Source organism: Purpureocillium takamizusanense, chromosome 2, assembly GCF_022605165.1.
Source record: "Purpureocillium takamizusanense chromosome 2, complete sequence".
NCBI classification, from domain to species: Eukaryota; Fungi; Ascomycota; class Sordariomycetes; order Hypocreales; family Ophiocordycipitaceae; genus Purpureocillium; species Purpureocillium takamizusanense.
Genome location: NC_063069.1, coordinates 1,259,866 through 1,277,350, shown reverse-complemented (window position 1 = coordinate 1,277,350; position 17,485 = coordinate 1,259,866). Strand labels below are relative to the sequence as shown.

The 17,485-nt window shown below is 59.5% G+C and overlaps 3 protein-coding genes across 5 annotated transcripts; 1 reads left to right on the top strand and 2 right to left on the bottom strand.

Moving 5' to 3' along the window:
* The first annotated feature begins 2,898 nt into the window (after window positions 1–2,898).
* On the top strand, window positions 2,899–7,123 carry PSD2 (Phosphatidylserine decarboxylase). Of its 3 annotated transcripts, XM_047983209.1 has the most exons (6): window positions 2,899–3,350; window positions 3,414–3,458; window positions 3,551–4,637; window positions 4,791–5,729; window positions 5,790–6,541; window positions 6,601–7,123. In XM_047983209.1, exons 1-6 carry the CDS (start codon window positions 3,198–3,200, stop codon window positions 6,835–6,837), a joined length of 3,213 nt encoding a protein of 1,070 aa, XP_047839179.1. In that variant the 5' UTR covers window positions 2,899–3,197; the 3' UTR covers window positions 6,838–7,123. The 3 variants fall into 3 exon arrangements, with proteins under 3 accessions (XP_047839179.1, XP_047839177.1, XP_047839178.1); XM_047983207.1 differs by having other exon boundaries at window positions 3,551–5,729; window positions 5,790–7,123; XM_047983208.1 differs by having other exon boundaries at window positions 3,414–5,729.
* On the bottom strand, window positions 6,919–7,317 carry JDV02_002206 (uncharacterized protein; the record flags this gene model as incomplete). Its single annotated transcript, XM_047983206.1, has 1 exon — window positions 6,919–7,317. One exon carries the CDS (start codon window positions 7,315–7,317, stop codon window positions 6,919–6,921), a length of 399 nt encoding a protein of 132 aa, XP_047839176.1.
* A 3,494-nt stretch (window positions 7,318–10,811) lies between these two features.
* On the bottom strand, window positions 10,812–15,770 carry MHP1 (Microtubules assembly and stabilization protein). The gene is made up of 3 exons (XM_047983205.1): window positions 15,153–15,770; window positions 12,806–14,996; window positions 10,812–12,736 (listed from the first exon to the last, which is right to left on the bottom strand). The coding sequence occupies exons 1-3, from the start codon at window positions 15,205–15,207 to the stop codon at window positions 11,344–11,346; spliced, it is 3,639 nt and encodes a 1,212-aa protein (XP_047839175.1). The 5' UTR covers window positions 15,208–15,770; the 3' UTR covers window positions 10,812–11,343.
* Window positions 15,771–17,485: the final 1,715 nt, after the last annotated feature.

Genomic DNA, 17,485 nt, shown 5'->3' with positions numbered 1-17,485 from the left:
AGGACGGCGGCGACAACGACTACTACTAGTCACTGCCGACAACGGAGGCGGTGGTGGCGAGCATTGACGATGACGATGCTTGGGCCGACGACTTGGTTGCGTCACTGGCAGAGTGCCATCCCGTTCAATCAGGTTTCTCTCAATTTTTTTTTTCCCGCCTCCCACCCGCTCCCTTGTCTGCCTAGCCTTGGCCGAGCTATCAATGCAAGTGATGAGCCAAACCAACCGTGCAGAATGTCACGTGAGACCTACCAGCCCCTGGGTCAGTTTTGTCGCGTCGCGTCGCAGAACTCGCGTGGCTGCTCAAGCTGAAGACGGTCTAGGCCGAATTAGGGCATTTCAATGTCTCGGCCACACATTCTGGTATCTGGAGCCGTGGTCGGCATGGCTTCGACAAAAAGCATGCTCGTGTGCCTGGCGTAGCGGAGCGACGCGCAAACTCACAGAGTATAAATGTTCGTATGAGGAACAATATCGTACTACCACGTACCAAAGTAGTGTACATTAGTAGTAAGAAGCAGCAGCAGTGGTGGTGATGGTGGTGGGGGTAATTTATTGGCTCTACTATAGGCATCACTTTGTGCGAGTATATTCCCTATCGTGCAAGGCGCACCGGGCGGGCGGACCACCTCCAGCGGGGACGTGACACACCGTCTTGCCCAATTCACGGTGAAGAAGTCGCGCATGCCACATCATTGTTGGCTCTGCTGTGCGATCAAACGCACTCCGCCGGCAGTCAAGGCGCCCCGAAAGTCGTCAGCAAAGGCTGCAGTTACGTGCCAGCTTGCGCGGAATCCTCGGGCGTGACAGGAAGCGGTCACAGCCCCAGAATGGTTATCTTATGCAGCGTTGGTCAAGGTAGCACAGGGCATGCGAGAGACAGCGGATGCCGGCGGTTCCTTTCCTTTTAGCTCGCGTGGCCCGTGAGGGCCACAGCAGAGAGGCATTTAATGCGGACTCTCCATTGTGCGCACGCACACCTGCAGTAGTGATGCAGTGCCTGACCGTCGAAGATGGAACGCCGCAGGGCTGGGGCGCAACGAGGAGGGCTGCCGCCAATTATGCCATCTACTGGTAGGCGGTGGGACGTGGTCTGTACGAGATAGCCCCAACGCATCTCCACCTGACAGACATGACAGTCGTCAGGCGGATTTCCGTGCTTGGCCATGGACATGAATGACAGGGTTGCCCCAAGCCACGGCATACGTGTTCATGTCGTGAGTACACAGTTGTATGTGGTACTGCACTCGCTGTACTCCGTACTGGACTGGACTGTAAAGTACTAAGATAGTAACTTAGTACGTACAACAAGGGTACGTCAACCTCGCTCAAAATACCGATTGTTTTTACCTAAAAAAGGACCGCGTCCTGCGACGGATGGTGGTTGACATGTCGCAGTCCGAGACGGGTCCCCGCGCCGTTCGACGTGTGATCTCACGCGCCATTGTGAGACTCGAGGGTCCCGATGATCCTGACCGTGTGTCGACAAGCGTCTCGCACTGTCAGTCCCTTTATGCTCCTCAGCTCTGCCGCTCCCTCTGCGATTGGTGCTTTGCGCCGCACAACGTTGCCGTCCGTCAGGGAGTTGAGCCAGGCAGACTGCGACAAATCCCTCGATGCACAGAACAAGGCGTTAGGCCCATTTGAAGGGCGGCCTTTTGTCCTCGTCTCGCTCCGGACTACCGTATTCCTTCACCTCGACTACCTTGGAGCCTCGGCGGATGCACTTTTGGGCGTTGGTAGCCCTCGCCGTGTGGACCTGGCTTCGCTGGGCCACTCGTATTCGACGTTTTTCCTGGAGCAAAACGGGCAGCTGCAGTGCTACTATCTCACTGGTAAAAGTAGCACTGGCAGCAAGTAGCCCGGCACACCGGGACAGTGTCGGCTCTTTTGGAATCTGCAGCACAAATTGTTGAGGCATTCATCACAAGCTTGTGTGCGGGGCGATTCGGAACCCGGTCGAGAATGGAACCCCGAGGGGCCGTCGATGCGGGAGGACTGGGGCAGTTCAGCCTCTTGATGGACGAGATGCATGGGGAGGCGCAGCGTGAAATGAAGGAAGCGCCCAGCAGATGCAAATCGCCCGTTCCCTGGTGCCGCTGGCTCGCTCGCCCACCGAGGTAGGAGGAGGCAAGGCAAGGCAAGGCGAAGCAAAACGAAGCGAGGCGAGGCACGACGCGTACACGGGACCCCACCGAGTCTGTCATTGGTGTGGTGCTCGACTTTGGAGATCAAGGTGCTGTCGTCCCCACGATCGAATGATTGACTTGACCCGGCTGCCGACGCGGATGCTAGATCTGCCAAAGATGTGAGCACGAGACACCACCCACGATGTACGAACAAGGCAGCCCTAAACCCCGGCAACCCTCGCTCGGTGGCAGGTACGGGCCCTGGCGCGCAGGCAACGCTAACGACGTCCAGATGCTGGTAGGGCCTTCGACGCAATATTAAATCCCCCCCCTGGCGGGGACGGCATGGTGGTGGGTGGGTGGTGGTCTTCGCCGCCCCGGCACACCACTCCCATCTTGGCTGACGTTCTTGACGACGTTTACCGTTTCTAGTGCCAATCTCCCGCTGCAAATTGCGACACCTGTCCTTGGCCCTCGGCCTCGTTCCAGCCTGCGCCTTCAAGTCGGCTTCCTCGGAAGTCTCAGATTGGAGTAAGAGGCTCCGGAGCGGACGGGGTTCTCGGACCACAGGATCTCAATCCAAGCCCAACAAGGCGCCTCGTCGTCCAATCCATGACGCCTGTGCTAGCCCCGGGAAGCGTCCGCTGACTTGCAAAGGTGCTCCCGAGACACACGACACCTGCCTGGGTCAGCACAAACCGGAGGTAGTGGACCTAATAAAGTACCTACCTGAGTGCTGAGCTAGTACCAGGCACTGTTTCCAGCAATACTAGTAGCCCTGGAAATGGAATGTCCACTGCAGGGGAAGCCTGCCAGCCCGGGGCCCCCCATCCCATCGATGGGCGTGTACAGTGCCCTGTCTCCGTCCCTGGCACAGTGGATCCGCCTCCTGATTGTGTGGCGTCACCACCTACCTCCAGCTCCCCCAAATAATGCCCGCTCAGCTCTCGACCGACCCGTCCATGGAAGCTCCCTCGGTCCCTCTGCCTCTCGTTCGAGTTGCTTGACCACCGCAGCTAGGACGGAGACTTTGCCAGCCCAAAGCTTGCAACGGCTTCTCCTTGCGCCATGCGGATTGTTCCAACCCGCCTGCTCTCCTCCACGCAGTCGTCCCGCTGCAATTCCAGAAGCCAGAGCCCGATGCGTTCCAAGAACGACACTGCGGGGCTGCCCGCCCCGGACGCTGCCAATGCGCTCACCCTCAAGGTGGTCATCATGAAGGTGTGAATTCCCATGGGATGCTCTGGGCCGCCGGCTGTACGGGAACTGACTCTCCTTCCACAGGCGCGGAACCTGGCCGCCAAAGACCGCAACGGCACGTCTGATCCGGTACGTGAGCATCGACGCCACCGTCCCTTTGCGACGTCGAGAACATAGGCACGTGGGCATTGGAGGACGCCGTGCTGACGACCATTTCGCAGTACCTCGTCGTCACCTCTGGCGACTCCCGCATCGAGACGCACGCTGTGCCCAAGACGCTCAATCCCGACTGGAACGTCATCGAGGAGCTGCCCGTCAACTCGGTTCAGAGCCTCGTCCTCGACGTCATCTGCTGGGACAAAGACCGTTTCGGCAAGGACTACATGGGCGAGTTCGACTTGGCTCTCGAGGAGATATTCCAGGGCGAGAAGGCCGAGCAGCCGCCGCGATGGTACCCTCTCAAGAGCAAGCGCCCGGGCAAGAAGACGGGCGTCGTCTCAGGCGAGGTCATGCTCCAGTTCTCCCTCTTTGACCCCTCCAACCCAGGCGCATCCCCGCAGCAAATCTTCGAGAAGCTGTACAACATCATCGGCTCCATGCCCATGGGCTCCTCGCGCCAGCCCACGCCTTCCATGACCCCTCTCTTGACCCCGACGTCCATACCCAAATCAGTCCCCGCCTCGGCGTCCTCACCAGATGAGGCCGCCGACGAAGAGGACGACGAGGACCTCACGGAGTTCGAAGACGAGGTCAACGAAGAAGGCGAGGACCCTAGCAAACCCGAGACAGCCGAGAGGCGGCGCCGGCGCCTGAGGATCAGGGGCCTGAAGAGGCGACGGCGACAGAATCCGTATGCCTTCAACAACGGCTACTCGGACGTGGTCGGCATCATCTTCCTCGAGGTCTGCAAAATCACCGACCTGCCACCCGAGTCCAACTTGACCAGGACCAGCTTTGACATGGATCCCTTTGTCGTGGCCTCGCTTGGTAAAAAGACGTACCGTACCCGGCGTGTCCGCCACAACCTGAACCCCGTTTATAATGAAAAGATGATATTTCACGTCCAGGGACACGAGCAGGCATATTCATTTTCCTTCACCGTCATTGACCACGACAGGTACTCCGGAAACGACTTTATCGCGTCCTGTACCCTTCCAGTCCCGGAGTTGATCGAAAAGGCTCCCAAGGCCGATCCGGAAACCGGACTCTACATGCTGCGGGACCCCCCCGCGGGCACTCCACCGGCTGCCTCCAAGTCTCGCCTCAAGAGGCTCGGGATGTCTCGTTCCTCGTCTTCCCAGAGTTTGGGTAAGATGATGCGGCCTGGCCTGTCCAAGACATTGTCCAACACCAGCACGGCCTCACAGAACGCCCCTCTTGACCCAAGTCAGGCCCTGTCCACCAGCCACGCCCTCCTCGCCCCGGCGGATGCACTTGCTAATACAAGTATTGAGAATACAGAGCCGGCGATGGAGACGGACGACCCTGACTTCCATGACTACGTGGTGCCGTTGAAGATGAAGAACCTGGACAAGTGGGAATCCAAGCACAACCCCGTCCTGTACCTTCGAGCCAAGTACATGCCGTATTCGGCATTGAGACAACAATTCTGGCGCGCCATGCTGAGACAATACGACACCGACGAGAGCGGCGAGATCAGCCGCGTCGAGCTGACGACCATGCTCGACACTCTCGGGTCGACGTTGCGCGAGTCTACCATTGACAGCTTTTTCCAGCGCTTCCCCCACAAGGCCGCCGACAATGAGGAGACGTGGGACCTGACCATGGACGAGGCCGTTACCTGCCTGGAGGACCAGCTGGACGCTAAGAGCAAGCAGTCGTCCTCGGTCGGGGACAAACTTAAGAGCATGGTCCCGGACATGAAGCAGCTCGGCTTGCACAACAAGCAGGCCTCGAGCTCCGACGGCTCGGGTGCGTCGACGCCGCAAATCTCGCTGGACTCTCAGCCGAGCGCCACGATCCCGGAAATCAACACTCCGCTCGAGGCGGAGGGCGAGGATGATAGCGACGATCGCGGAGAAGAGCACGTCGTTGAGATCCGCGAGTGTCCCATCTGTCACCAGCCACGACTCAACAAGCGAAGCGACACAGACATCATCACCCATATTGCTACTTGCGCCAGCCAAGATTGGAGGCAGGTCAATACGGTGCTGATGGGCGGCTTCGTAACGGCGAGCCAGGCGCAGCGCAAGTGGTACTCCAAGGTCATCACCAAGATATCGTACGGCGGCTACAAGCTCGGAGCCAATTCGGCCAACATCCTGGTGCAGGACCGCGTCACCGGCCAGATCAACGAGGAGAAGATGAGCGTCTACGTCCGCCTCGGTATCCGCCTCCTGTACAAGGGCCTCAAGTCACGCGACATGGAGAACAAGCGAAGTGAGTTCCAAACGAGGACAAACACAACCCCGGGGGTGATCGTTGCTAATCTGTCGGCAGTCCGCAAGATGCTCAAGAACCTTAGCATCAAGCAAGGCAGAAAGTTCGATGACCCTGCCTCCAAGGATGAGATTGAGAAGTTTATCGACTTCCACGGCCTCGACATGTCTGAGGTGCTGCTGTCGATTGATGAGTTTAAGAACTTCAACGAGTTCTTCTATCGCGCTCTCAAGCCCGGGGCGAGGCCTTGCTCGGCACCCCAAAACCCCAAGATCATCGTGTCGCCTGCCGACTGCCGGAGTGTCGTGTTCAATCAGATGACGCAAGCGACCAAGATTTGGGTCAAGGGCCGCGAGTTCAACGTCAAGAGGCTCCTCGGCGACGCATACCCGGCCGATGCCGCGCGATACGAGAACGGAGCACTGGGCATTTTCCGACTGGCACCGCAGGACTACCATCGGTTCCACATCCCGGTGGACGGCGTCATGGGCAAGCCCAAGACAATCGCGGGTGAGTACTACACGGTGAATCCGATGGCGATCCGGTCCGCGCTGGACGTGTACGGTGAAAACGTGCGCGTGATTGTGCCCATCGATAGCGTGGAGCACGGCCGCGTCATGGTGATTTGCGTGGGTGCGATGATGGTGGGCAGCACAGTCATCACCCGTAACGAGGGTGAGCAGGTCAAACGGGCCGAGGAGCTCGGATACTTCAAGTTTGGCGGCAGCACGGTGCTGCTTCTGTTTGAGCCGGGCAAGATGCAGTTCGACAACGATCTTGTGGACAACTCGAACAGCCCCTTGGAGACCCTAGTAAGTGACGATGATGCAGCTGCGTGGAAGAGCGCCTCATGTGCTGACTGGAGGGACAGATCCGAGTGGGCATGTCGATTGGACACTCTCCTAGCGAGCCACAGTGGAGGTCAGACATGCGCAAGAGCGACGAGAACATTACAGAGGCGGACAAGAAGGAGGCGAAGCGACGCATTCAGGGCAACTTTTCGATGGACTCGCCCGGCGACAGCGGGTCTGACGACGGGCAGCTGTCGATGCCACGGCGGATGTCGACGGTGCCCACGGTCAACACGCTGGCGGCGTCGGCATTGTAAGAGGGCACAAGACGGGCGCGCACATTGGCATTTGTTTTGAGCGAGGAAAGCGAAGTGTCAGGAGGCCGGGGTTCAGTAGCATTATGGCGACGTGGAACCCCGGGTTAATTCATCATTTGGGCCAAGCTGGCCAGGAGGTAAATGCATGCTAGGTGTGTACAAGTGTCTGAAGCCTGGTGCCGTATCGCCGATGGGTGGCTTCGCCAGCGTTGGGTCAGTCGCGCATATGGTGCACCAACGTCGAGCAACTCGGAGGATGCCATTCTCGACAAAGACATGAAATAACTCGCCATGACCAACGCCCGATACAATGATAAGCCAATCGTCCATTACCCCTCTGTTAAATGTCACGAGGAACCGCGCGCTGCCCTTGGCAGCCGTATGCGTCTTTGCATTCTCTGCTCCTCTTTCCTGCCCCAGCTGCCGCTCCAGCTCCTTCTCCTTGCTTGGCCTTGTAAACGTGCCCCGTCGCGCTGCCATGGTAGATTATGAGTCTTTCTCTTCAGTCTCGGCTGGCGCTGCTGCTCGACGAGGAGCTGCTGCTTCTCCTCGGGCGTTGGCTGTCCATGGAGTGCTTATCGGCGGCGGCGGAGGAGGAGGATTGAGGGGAGCGGCCGCGCAGCAGGAGGAGGGCGTCAATGTTGGGCAGGGGCGTGGCGGCGGCGGATGTTGATGTTGATGTTGACGAGGTTGATGAAGAAGTGGTCTGACGGGTTTGGCGCCAGGAGGCGCAGACTTGCTTGCAGAGGTGCGCGGAGAGCGTGTACGTGGGCGCCATGGCTGGCGGGCGGGCGGGCGGGCAAGCGGAGAGCTGTGTGTGGCTTTTGGAGATGAAGAAGCTTCGGGGTGGATGAGATATAAGCTGCCTATTCGTTTCTGCTCTTCGTTTCGTCCGAAGCAGAGAGGCAGCAAAAACAGGTAACGTGGGGTGTCTGTTTGCTGCTGGGGGGAGTTTGGCGCCTCGGATGTTTGTTGAGCCTTGTATATGGGGTGTATGAAGCGGACAGGCGCGGACAGGCGCGGGGGCGTGCGTTGGATTCTGATTGATTGATGGGTGGATGGATGGAGTCGAAGCCCGGGAGGCACAAAAAGCTATAGTTGTTGCTCTTATTGTAAAAGTCGCATAGAGATGGGGGGAGAGAGAGGAAGAAGAGCTGGAGGGAGGGAGGGAGGGAGGGAGGAAGGAGCCTTGGGGTTGTTTAAAGACGGCGGGGGAGGGTAGCAGTAGTAGGTGTCTAGGCCTGGAACCGCACGTGAAGGAACGGTATACGCAGTGCCCGGGGCGATGTACGAAGTATAAGGTATGGCGAATGGGTAAGAAGGAGTGGTAGTGAATAATTATAAGGTAGGCAGCGATGGGGTAAATGGGAACGGGATGGGATGAAGGGGGTGGGGTTGTCGTCGTCGTTGGGAGGATGCGGCGTAGGGCACGTATGTGTGGTTCGATAAAGGACGGCGGGTGGTATGATAAAAATGGTCGGTCGCCCAGACACCCCTCCACTGGGTTGCGCGCTAACGCCCGCACGTAGCTTGCCCGGGGCAGGTAGTGGTCGTTTGGCGGCGCTGTGATGACGGGACCGGATTTCCCTTGGCCGCCTGGGCCAGCAGCAGAGACGGCGGGCGGGCGGGCGGGCGGGCGGAAAGCACCTGCAACAGGCAGTGGAGGCAGTTGGTGGGGTCGCTTGTCCGTGTAAGTCGCGCGCGCGCGTCAAGGGGTGGTGCGTAAAAAGAAAGAGAGAAGGGAAATATATGCTGCGAAACACTCCCGCGCGTGTCACACGAGATGAAACAAGGGGTCCAAAGAGGGGGGGGGGGGGAGAGTGAGGGGAGGAAGGGAGATGGGCCGGAAGATGTGAAGTGAAGGTGGTGGTGGTGGTGGTGGTGGCGCATGCTCCCTTTTTGAAGCTTGGCCTGCCTGCCTGCCTACCTGCCTGACACGGTACCTAGTAGTGGACGAAACTACGTACATACGAACAAGTGGCGGGCAGTGATGCCGTTCACACAGGAGGTTGTTGGAGAGAGGCTAATAACAGTGCTTGGTTCCATCGGGTGTTGCTGGTACGTACGTACTTGGTACGGCATGGCTACCCCCTGCTCTCTGCCCGTGCTGCCCTGCCCTGCCCTGCCCTGCCCTGCCCGGGTCGGATCGGCCGCCCGGTGTGCCGCCATCCCCCATCCCATCCCATCCCATCCATCCCATCCATCCCATCCATCCCATCCTCGCTTCGGCTCTCCTCCACCGGCCCGCGTGGTGATGTGATGTGGCGCGAGGACACATGACGTTTTTTTTTTGGGGGTTTGTTCATTCGTTCGCCAGGGTTTAGGTACTGTACAGTACAAGTACAGTACGGGGAGGGAACGCTAACTTGACCCCCTCAGCTACTAAAGGACCTGCGTTCTGTTCGTAAAGCCTCCTAATGTACAGTAACGTGGGCTCGTACATGCCTCCTACTATGGCCCGGCTCATCAGGCCCAACAACAACAACTTCGCCACCGTGCTGTGCTGTGCTGTGCTGTGCTGTCTGTGCCTGGCCCAGCTCGGCCTGCGCGTTTGGGGCCCGCCCCGCCGCCGGCTTGTGCTCCATCCGATCCGACGATGGGCCATGGACATCGCATGACCACCACCACGCACTCCTCCACCTTCCACCACCACACCAGCCACGGCCCACTGTGCTTCCCGCGATTAAAAGGCCTGAATGAGGGGAACCGCTGCCATGCCACTGCCGCTGTTGCTGCGCCAAGCTGGCAGTGATGCTCGGTGTGCCTGCCTGCTTGCCTGACCGGCGGCCGGCGGCTCGAATGGACGAATCTCGCTGCATGTAGCAAACTTTCTTGCGCCGTGTGCTCCCGGGCAAAAAGTGATGCCGCCCTCGATTCGACTGCCCACCACCTATTACCTACACTGTACCTTACCTACCTTGCCATGTCTGTTGGGCGGGGTTCGGTCGATTTTCCTCCTTGCGGGATTCCATCGATCCATTTACTACACCCAAAGGTATACTGTATAGTACTGTACCTACCCGTGAAAAATGCCCCTGCATGCTCATGGCCATGCCCATCACGTCGCCACCAGAATAGATAGGTAGTCAGTGGGCTGGCTGGCTGTGCCATTCTGGCCGAGGCGATGAATGCTTTGACTCATCAGAGACCCCTAATTTAACGCCTCAGCGGACACGCGGCTTGCCCTGCCGCTAGCGCTGCTGCTGCTGCTCCTGTCAAAGGCCCCGCCCCGCGCCCCGTTCCCCGCAAATCCACCGTCCGTCACAGTCACGCCGTCCCGTCAAAACAACTTACAACTTGAGACAGGCGGGGGGAGGGGGGCCGGCCGGGGTCATGCCAGAAGAAAGCCCACCATCAGAGAGACTGGAGCGACCAATCATGCGGGGCTTATTCTTGCTGACGCTCGTTTTCTTTTCTCATCAATGCCCAACCTCATCTGATGATGCAGCCCGCTCGCCGCATCGTCCGTTGATGATGGAACCTACGAAGTACCTACTACGTTTGTACCACCACTACGTGCTGAACTACGACAGCGCCAGAGAAGGTGAGGGACCTGATAAGCCAGACCCGCACGCACGCACGCACGCACGCACATAATAGCCGCTGGCGCAAGCCCGCTCGGCAATGGTGTCATCACACTCACATATATATTGTGTGCAGTAGAATATGTCCGGTTCGAGACCCCTTGTTGCCGGACTGCCTGAAAAGGCGTGTGTCCACATGCTGTAAACGCGCATCGCGATTAGTATTCCAAGCGCGAATCATCCCATTTATACATCCATCAGCATTCGTTCCACATCCAGGCCGCGACAGGCGGGTGCGAGATTCGGTAAAGCTACATGTAAGTGATTACCTGCAAATATAAGTTAGTACTTGCGTGCGTGAGTGTCGTGTAACTTTAGCATGTACACATCCATGGATATCTGCAGGTCATCACCACGCACAGCATGAACAACAAGGAAGAACAAGTAAAGCATACGTGCATTGCAGTGCAGTGCAGTGCAGAGCAGTGAAATTCGCCGGCGCCGACAGACGCCACCTTGCCCTATCGCTCTCATCTGAGCGCCCTTTGCCCAGACGCATGCGCACAAGAACAACTCTGTCCATGCAAGACCAGCTCAATACCAGACGCCGCCCTGGGAGCTTGCCCACTCAGTCCGTGATCCCAGGACCTCCCATCCAACACGCCAAACACGCCCTGCCATCATGGTCGAGGCCACACGAACCCCAATAAACCAGCCCGCAGCCATGAATGCGTGCCGCCAAAGCAAACAGAAACGAAAGAATATATCAAAGATAGAAGGCGAGTGCCGTCCGTAGCTATGCTTGCCCACCCGCTCGTGATCCCTCGTACCCAAAAGAGCAAAGCAAAGCACCCCGAGGCCTGCGCCAGGCACCAGGATATCATGACGCTCCCAACTCCTCTTACTCATACGGTAGCCGTACACACAAATCTCCACACGCAATGCGTCCTCCATTATGCCCTCGTCGTCGGGCCGCCCCCGCCTAGTCCGCAATGGCGCTCTCGTCCGCCGGCGGAATCACCTCCCCGTTCTTCTCGTTCGACGCCAACTTGATGTTGGCCCGCGCCTTCTGTTGTGACTCCAGGAAGAGCTCCCAATGCGTCGGGTCGCTATCCCGCATGCTTCGGAACAGCACGTCCTTGTCCTCCTTGAAGGCCCGCACCGCTCCCTTCTCCTTGACCTTTTCCAGCAGCTCGCCGCCAATGTCCTCGGCCAGACCCTCGAGCATCCTCGCGTGCTTGGGGTCCTCCGAGATGCCGTCGATGGTGCTCAGAAGGTCTATCTGCTCCTGGCGCAGCACGAGCCCTGACCTGAACCGATGGCCTGCCCGGAGCACCCGCCCCTCCTCTTCCGCGAGCACCTTGGCCATCGAGTTGGACCGTGACAGCGATTTGGGCGGGTGAATCTCCGACTCGTCTTCCCCGTCTTCCCCGTCCGACACGGCCACAGCCGAGTCGTCGCCCGTCGGCGCAGTCGACAGCTCCTCGCTCGGCGTCCTCTTTGGCGTCGCCTCTGCCGTCGGCTTTGCTGCCTCTCTCGTGTCCGGATACTCGTCTTCGAATCTCCTGATGATTCCCTGCAGTGTATTGTCCAGGAACATGAGCTTGCGCAGCGTCTGCTCGTCGCCTGGCATCGACTTGGCCTTGTTGAGCGCCGGCTGCAGGCGGATGCGGATCTTGCGTGCACCCGCCAGCAGATGCTTCGACATGTCCTTCGCCTTGCCCCCCGTCGCCAACCCGGGCCGTGTCGTCACGTCGCCGCTCTCCGCGTCCCGCACAAACTCGCCAGACGGCCTGCCCGAATCGTCTCCATGGTTCTTGAGGCAGCACGTCAGCGCCTTGACCACACCCGTGCCCCCAATGACGTAGTCTTCGTCCGGCGCCGATTCGTTGTCCTCGGACAGGTCCTGATCCATGACGTCGTGTCCGACAAGATGGGCGAGGACATCGGGATACGGCGGGTCCCTGCCGTCGCCGTCGCTGCGAGTGTCTGCTGCCATGGCCGACGCCACTGCGCTGTTGATCTCCGCGTCGGGAATCCGCTCCATGTTTCGCAGACAGTAAGCAACGACCTGCTTGGCCATGGCCTTGACGATGTCGCCGGCCTTATCGCTCGGCACTTCAATGTCCACGCACATTAGGGTCCGTGAGACCCTCGTCGCCGCCAGCAGCGAGGCGTACAAGGCGCACGCCTCCTCCTGCGCCTCCTCGGTCGTCGCGTCTGCGAGCTTTCCGAGCTCCTCGTTGCCCAGCAGGTTGATGTGAGCCAGAGTCCGGACCTCGGGCAACACCTCCACCAATGCAATCGCCTGCTCAGACGTCATGTTGACATCTTCCAGGTGGATGCGCTTGAGGCTCTCCATCTTGGGCAGATACCTGCGAACCAGTGAGTCAGTACGACGCAGAAGAAGAAAAAACAAGCCAGTGTCACAGGGAAGTACAGACCTTCGAAGCAAGCCAACGGCGCTGGGCGTGGATTGGAACAGGTCATGGTTATGCGACAGGTCGATGAATCTGAAGCAGTCAAGCCTGACGAGCGAGGGAATAATCTTGCAAAGTGACGAGGGGGTCAGGTTGCATCCTGCCAAACTCAGCGCCCACAAGGGGTCTTTGTCCTTCAAGGCGCCGGCAAGCGTTTCCATATGATCCCTGATGTCGTTGCCGCCCAGGTCGAGGCCCTCGCAGATACCGGCCGAGAGATACTTGGCCACCACCTCGACGCCCTCCGCATCCATCGAGTTGTGTGCCAGGCCGAGTCTGCGTATGCCACACTTGGTGACACCCTCGATGATGGCGCGAAGCTGGTCAATGCTAGGCTCCGTCTCACCAATGTTGAGCATTTCCAGCGTGGAGCCCCCCAGTCGCTCGGCAAGGGCCTTGGAGAAGACATCGGCGATGCCTCGAGGGATCTGTCGACCGTCTGGGAGTGTGCCGTTGGAGCACGCCGGCGACTGCTTCGGGAAAGGGATGTGAGAGAGGTCGAGGTACTTGAGCGATCGGCTCATGTAGAGAAATAGAGAAATGTGTTTCCACCCGTCCGGCCCAAGTTTGTTGTTCTTGAGCACCACTCGCTCCACGACACCAGCGTGCGCCTCCTGCTCATATGTCGGCTTCTTACGCCGCGAGGTGGGAAGCTGCTTCGCGGCCAACAGGCCTGCGAGGATGACACGAAGGCCCTCATCGCTCAGGCCGCAATTCTCCAGGATGATTTCTCGGACGGGGACCACGGCAAGGTAGTCGCCCAGGGTTATCAGGTCCGGTAGCTGGAGCCAATAGTCTGTCAGGTCCAGCTTGTTCACCACACCTGTTGCAGGCGACGAATTCGCGCCATCGGAGAGTTGCTCGGTAATCTTCTTAAGAATCGGGGTTTCCCGCAGCTGGCAGCACCGGCGATATACCCTGGCCGGGTTCGTCGTGGGATGTGTCGTCGTCATCGTGTGCGGTTTGGGCGTCCCGACGCCGCTCGGGTTCTCAGAGGACGAATCGTCGCTGTCGAAGTGAAGTTCAATCGGAACGGAACCGTTGTCTTCGGCGAGTCGGCGACGCTTTTCTTTCCTAGCCTTGCGCTCCTCTTCGCTCTTTTTCTTCTTCTCCTTCTTTTTTGTGGTGTCCTTGTCGGGAGGCGACGATCCATTTTCGTGCACGCCGTTTGGCGCGGCTGGCACAGGGGGAGATGGCTCCGCAGGCGCAGGTACAGAAACAGGCTTCGCGGCCGCGGGCGTGGGCGCGTCGCCAGCTTCCTTTTGCGCCTCGACGACCTTGGGATTCTTCAATGCCTCACCCTCGCCCTTGTCAATGAACTTCTTCTTCTGCGTCTTGTCCGTGGCGGGCCGTTGTGCGACATCTCCGTCGGCGTATTTCGGCATCGGCGCAATCTCTACATCCACGCAGAAAGACACTCGCCGCAGTTTGGCGTCCTTGAGCTCCGAGATTGGGCATCGCTGGCGATCCTGATCGACATTGAGGGTCACGCGGTCAACGAGGCCGTTGCCGAGCTTCGCTGCCGCCTGCCCGCTGCCGCCAGACGAGGAGAGGCGCCGGAACACGCCCAGTATGCCGGCCTGACTAGACTTTGGCGGAGCGGGCGTATAGGGGCCACTGCCATCAGGCTTGGCGGCATGCGGCAGGACGGCGTTCCTTGCTTGATGCAACTTGGGCGGAGGCGGTTCACTGGGAGTGGATGCAGACTGGGGCGGCGGATGGCTTTGACTCTGCTGCTGCGGGCCGGTGCCATCCGCTTGCTGGTTCTGCTGCTGTTCCTTGATCTGTAGGTGGTGGAGCGAATGATAATGTTGCGGCGATATGCTGGGCGGCGTGCTGGCGGAGCTGGAGAATTTGGCTGAAATGCTCGAGAACCACGAGTTGCGTCTTGAACCAGGGGGCGTGCCATTCGGGCCGGGTTGCTTTTCTATCGACCCGGACCGGGAGAGCCGCCTCGCAATTCCACCACCTGGCGAGGATGTAATGGTGTTGGACGGACTCGGCTCCGGTTGGCCGTTGGGCTTGTCGCCATTGCTCGAAGCGTCTACTGTGCCCTGCGGATTCCGTGGATTCGTCGCGGCCGCCGACGGGATTGCTCGCGGCTGTGCGGCGGCGTGAGCCTTTGGCGGAGACGAGGCCGACTTGTTTGACTTGTCTGCGTCGCGTGTCAGTCGCGAATCCTCAACCTGTCTCAGAGGCGCCGCCCGCGATGGCTCCCCAACGCCCCCATCGTCGCCAGCGCCCACCAAGCTGTCACGGCGTCTGGGGGAGGCGGCGGGCGACGCCGCGCAACGGAGTCAGCTCAACTTGCCTTTAGGGGAGCCGTGCGTCATCCAGCTAACGTCGACGCCGTGCACCTGCTCCATGATCGTCGGTGAGGGGGCAGCGGTTTCACAAGAGGCTTGTCGCTGACGCTGAGAAATGCGGACGGACTCGGGGCGGTACGTTGCCGCCGGAGCCCAGCGCAAGCGGCCGGCGGGCGCGCAGCACGTGCGGTGACGGTCGGGACCGGCAGATGCGGGCGCGATGGACGGCGCGGTCGCAGAGCGTGGCTGCTCAGGCGGGTGCCATGAGGAAGGATCAAGCCAGAGTCGAGATGGCAGATTTGGGAGTTGTTGGGGAGAGTGAGGGAGGTGGATGGAAGGTAAGGTAAGTTATGGGCGCAGGCGGCGAGGGTAGGATCCAGGGACTTGGTGGTGGTGGTCTCAGCTGGATGTCGGACAGACCAGGGTTGGTGGCAGGGTCGGTCGGACGGCGGAGAGGCAAAAAAATGCACCTCAAAGAGGACAGGGCTGGCTTGCAGGCAATAACAGGGCAAGGTTAGAATGGCCACTTCAGGTCGCCGCGCGGGACGTTGATGGGCAAGGCTACCTGGATTACAAGGTCGCCAGGGTCTGGGGGATTCATGGGTTGACGGTCCGAACGGATGGGCTGGGGCGATGGTTTAGGTGAAAGCGGCAGGAGCGCCCGGCCCAGGTCCCGGAAGTAGGCACTACCTCTAGAACCTACGTTTCGAGTGCGGCCAAACATGGTACCCAAGGTAGAAGGGGACCTGCGCCGTAGGGGTGCCCGCCCACTGAGGTGGTGCCCCATCCATCCATCATCGCATCAGCGGGCGGGCGCTGTGAGGGAGGGGGCGGTGCGGTGCGGGTGCGAGTCGGCGGGGTAGGTCGGTAATCTACTGGAACTCAACTACAGCTGCTGCAAAAAACTGGAGCTCAGCCCGCCAGCCAGCTGAATTCCCAGGTTGCCTGTCCCAGTGCAGCCTACTAATTTATCTTGCCTACAAACTCTACCTCAGGCATAGGATGGAGACGACGAGAGCATGCCCTCCAACTTGGCTGCTCGTCTCAAGCTTTTCTGTACCCACTCCGCACTTGCGTGGACGTTTCGTTGGGCGGCACAACCACTGACACTGCACTGCACTGCACTGCACTGCCGCCAATCGTCCACACCGGTAGGTGGCGGCTGACGGTTAATTTAGCACCAGCAGACGTCAGCGGGCAGCCAGTCATGTCGCCCAACGACGATGAGCGCGGCGGCGACTCCAGGACATTCCATCAGCGCGCTGGATGTTTCCAACCATTGGAGGGCGGCATGGTACTACTACCTACTAAGGGACCTTCCACTATAGCTGCAGTGCCACCTGAGCTGGGCACCTCCAGCCCAGCCCTGAGGCGCGCGCTCGACAGACCTACTGCTGCGTAGTACAAATAATAAGGTACCTACACGGACAGGCAAGTCGCCACCGCTGGAGGTCCACGGCAGCCCCGGTGAAGTGGACGCCGTCTAAGGTAGTTCGAGGCCCCCCCCCCCCCCGGTCCAACTCTTCCGTCATTCTGGCACCAGACGCTCCACCCAGCAAGCTACCGCGCCTGCGGTTGGGCCCCTCTCCTCCGACGCCCTGGAGCCGGCGCTGATGGGGTTCACGTTCGAACCGTTTCGCCCATCCACCCTGACTTGGTGCTGCTGCTGATGCTGATTCCAGACCCCCCTCCACCCTTTCCCCCCTTCCCAGTCACCGCCCAACTACATACCTGCCGCGGGGGCGAGACATGTTGTGCTCGTTATGAGGGACAGCATGTCAAGCCAAGCAGCCTCACAGCGGGACCTGCGACTTTGATTGTTCGGTGTTGTCGTTCCACCGTACTTTGTAGATGAACCGATTTCTCTCCCTCCCCCCCGGTCACGGAAAGCTCCGTGTGGTTTTGCCTCAGGTAGTGGAAGTAGTAGTCATCTTCCCACTATTTTTTGCGTAGGTATTACTGTGCAAGCTACGCCCAATAAAGGAAGAAAGAAAATTATCAAGTATCCTGGGATCATATCACGCCAGGGCGAGGAACGTGCTCGCGGCGTGTAGCGTGCAGAGGCGCGCGCGATAATACGACGGACAGCCCATCACGAAGATGGGGTTGGGCCATTCTCTCTGTAAACTGCCCAGGCAGGCCATCGGACTACTACTAAGCCAACGGGAAACCGATGAGAGACAGACGAAAGAAACAGAACAGCCGTCGCGGTTCCCCGCACCCGCACCCGCACTTTTGGTCCAGAATAATAAGTGGGCGAGCGACGACGAGCTCCGACACACACACGTCACGGCACACACACACACACACACACTCTTTTTTCACTCCTCCGCCGCCG

Coding starts and splice junctions, on each gene's coding strand:
- PSD2 (XM_047983207.1), top strand. CDS start 3,198: ATGCGGATTGTTCCAACCCGCCTGCTCTCCTCCACGCAGTCGTCCCGC. Junction 3,351..3,413: donor TCAAGGTGGTCATCATGAAG/GTGTGAATTCCC, acceptor CTCCTTCCACAG/GCGCGGAACCTGGCCGCCAA. Junction 3,459..3,550: donor GCAACGGCACGTCTGATCCG/GTACGTGAGCAT, acceptor ACCATTTCGCAG/TACCTCGTCGTCACCTCTGG.
- MHP1 (XM_047983205.1), bottom strand. CDS start 15,207: ATGGAGCAGGTGCACGGCGTCGACGTTAGCTGGATGACGCACGGCTCC. Junction 14,997..15,152: donor GACGCACGGCTCCCCTAAAG/GCAAGTTGAGCT, acceptor CACGCGACGCAG/ACAAGTCAAACAAGTCGGCC. Junction 12,737..12,805: donor GCCGTTGGCTTGCTTCGAAG/GTCTGTACTTCC, acceptor ACTGGTTCGCAG/GTATCTGCCCAAGATGGAGA.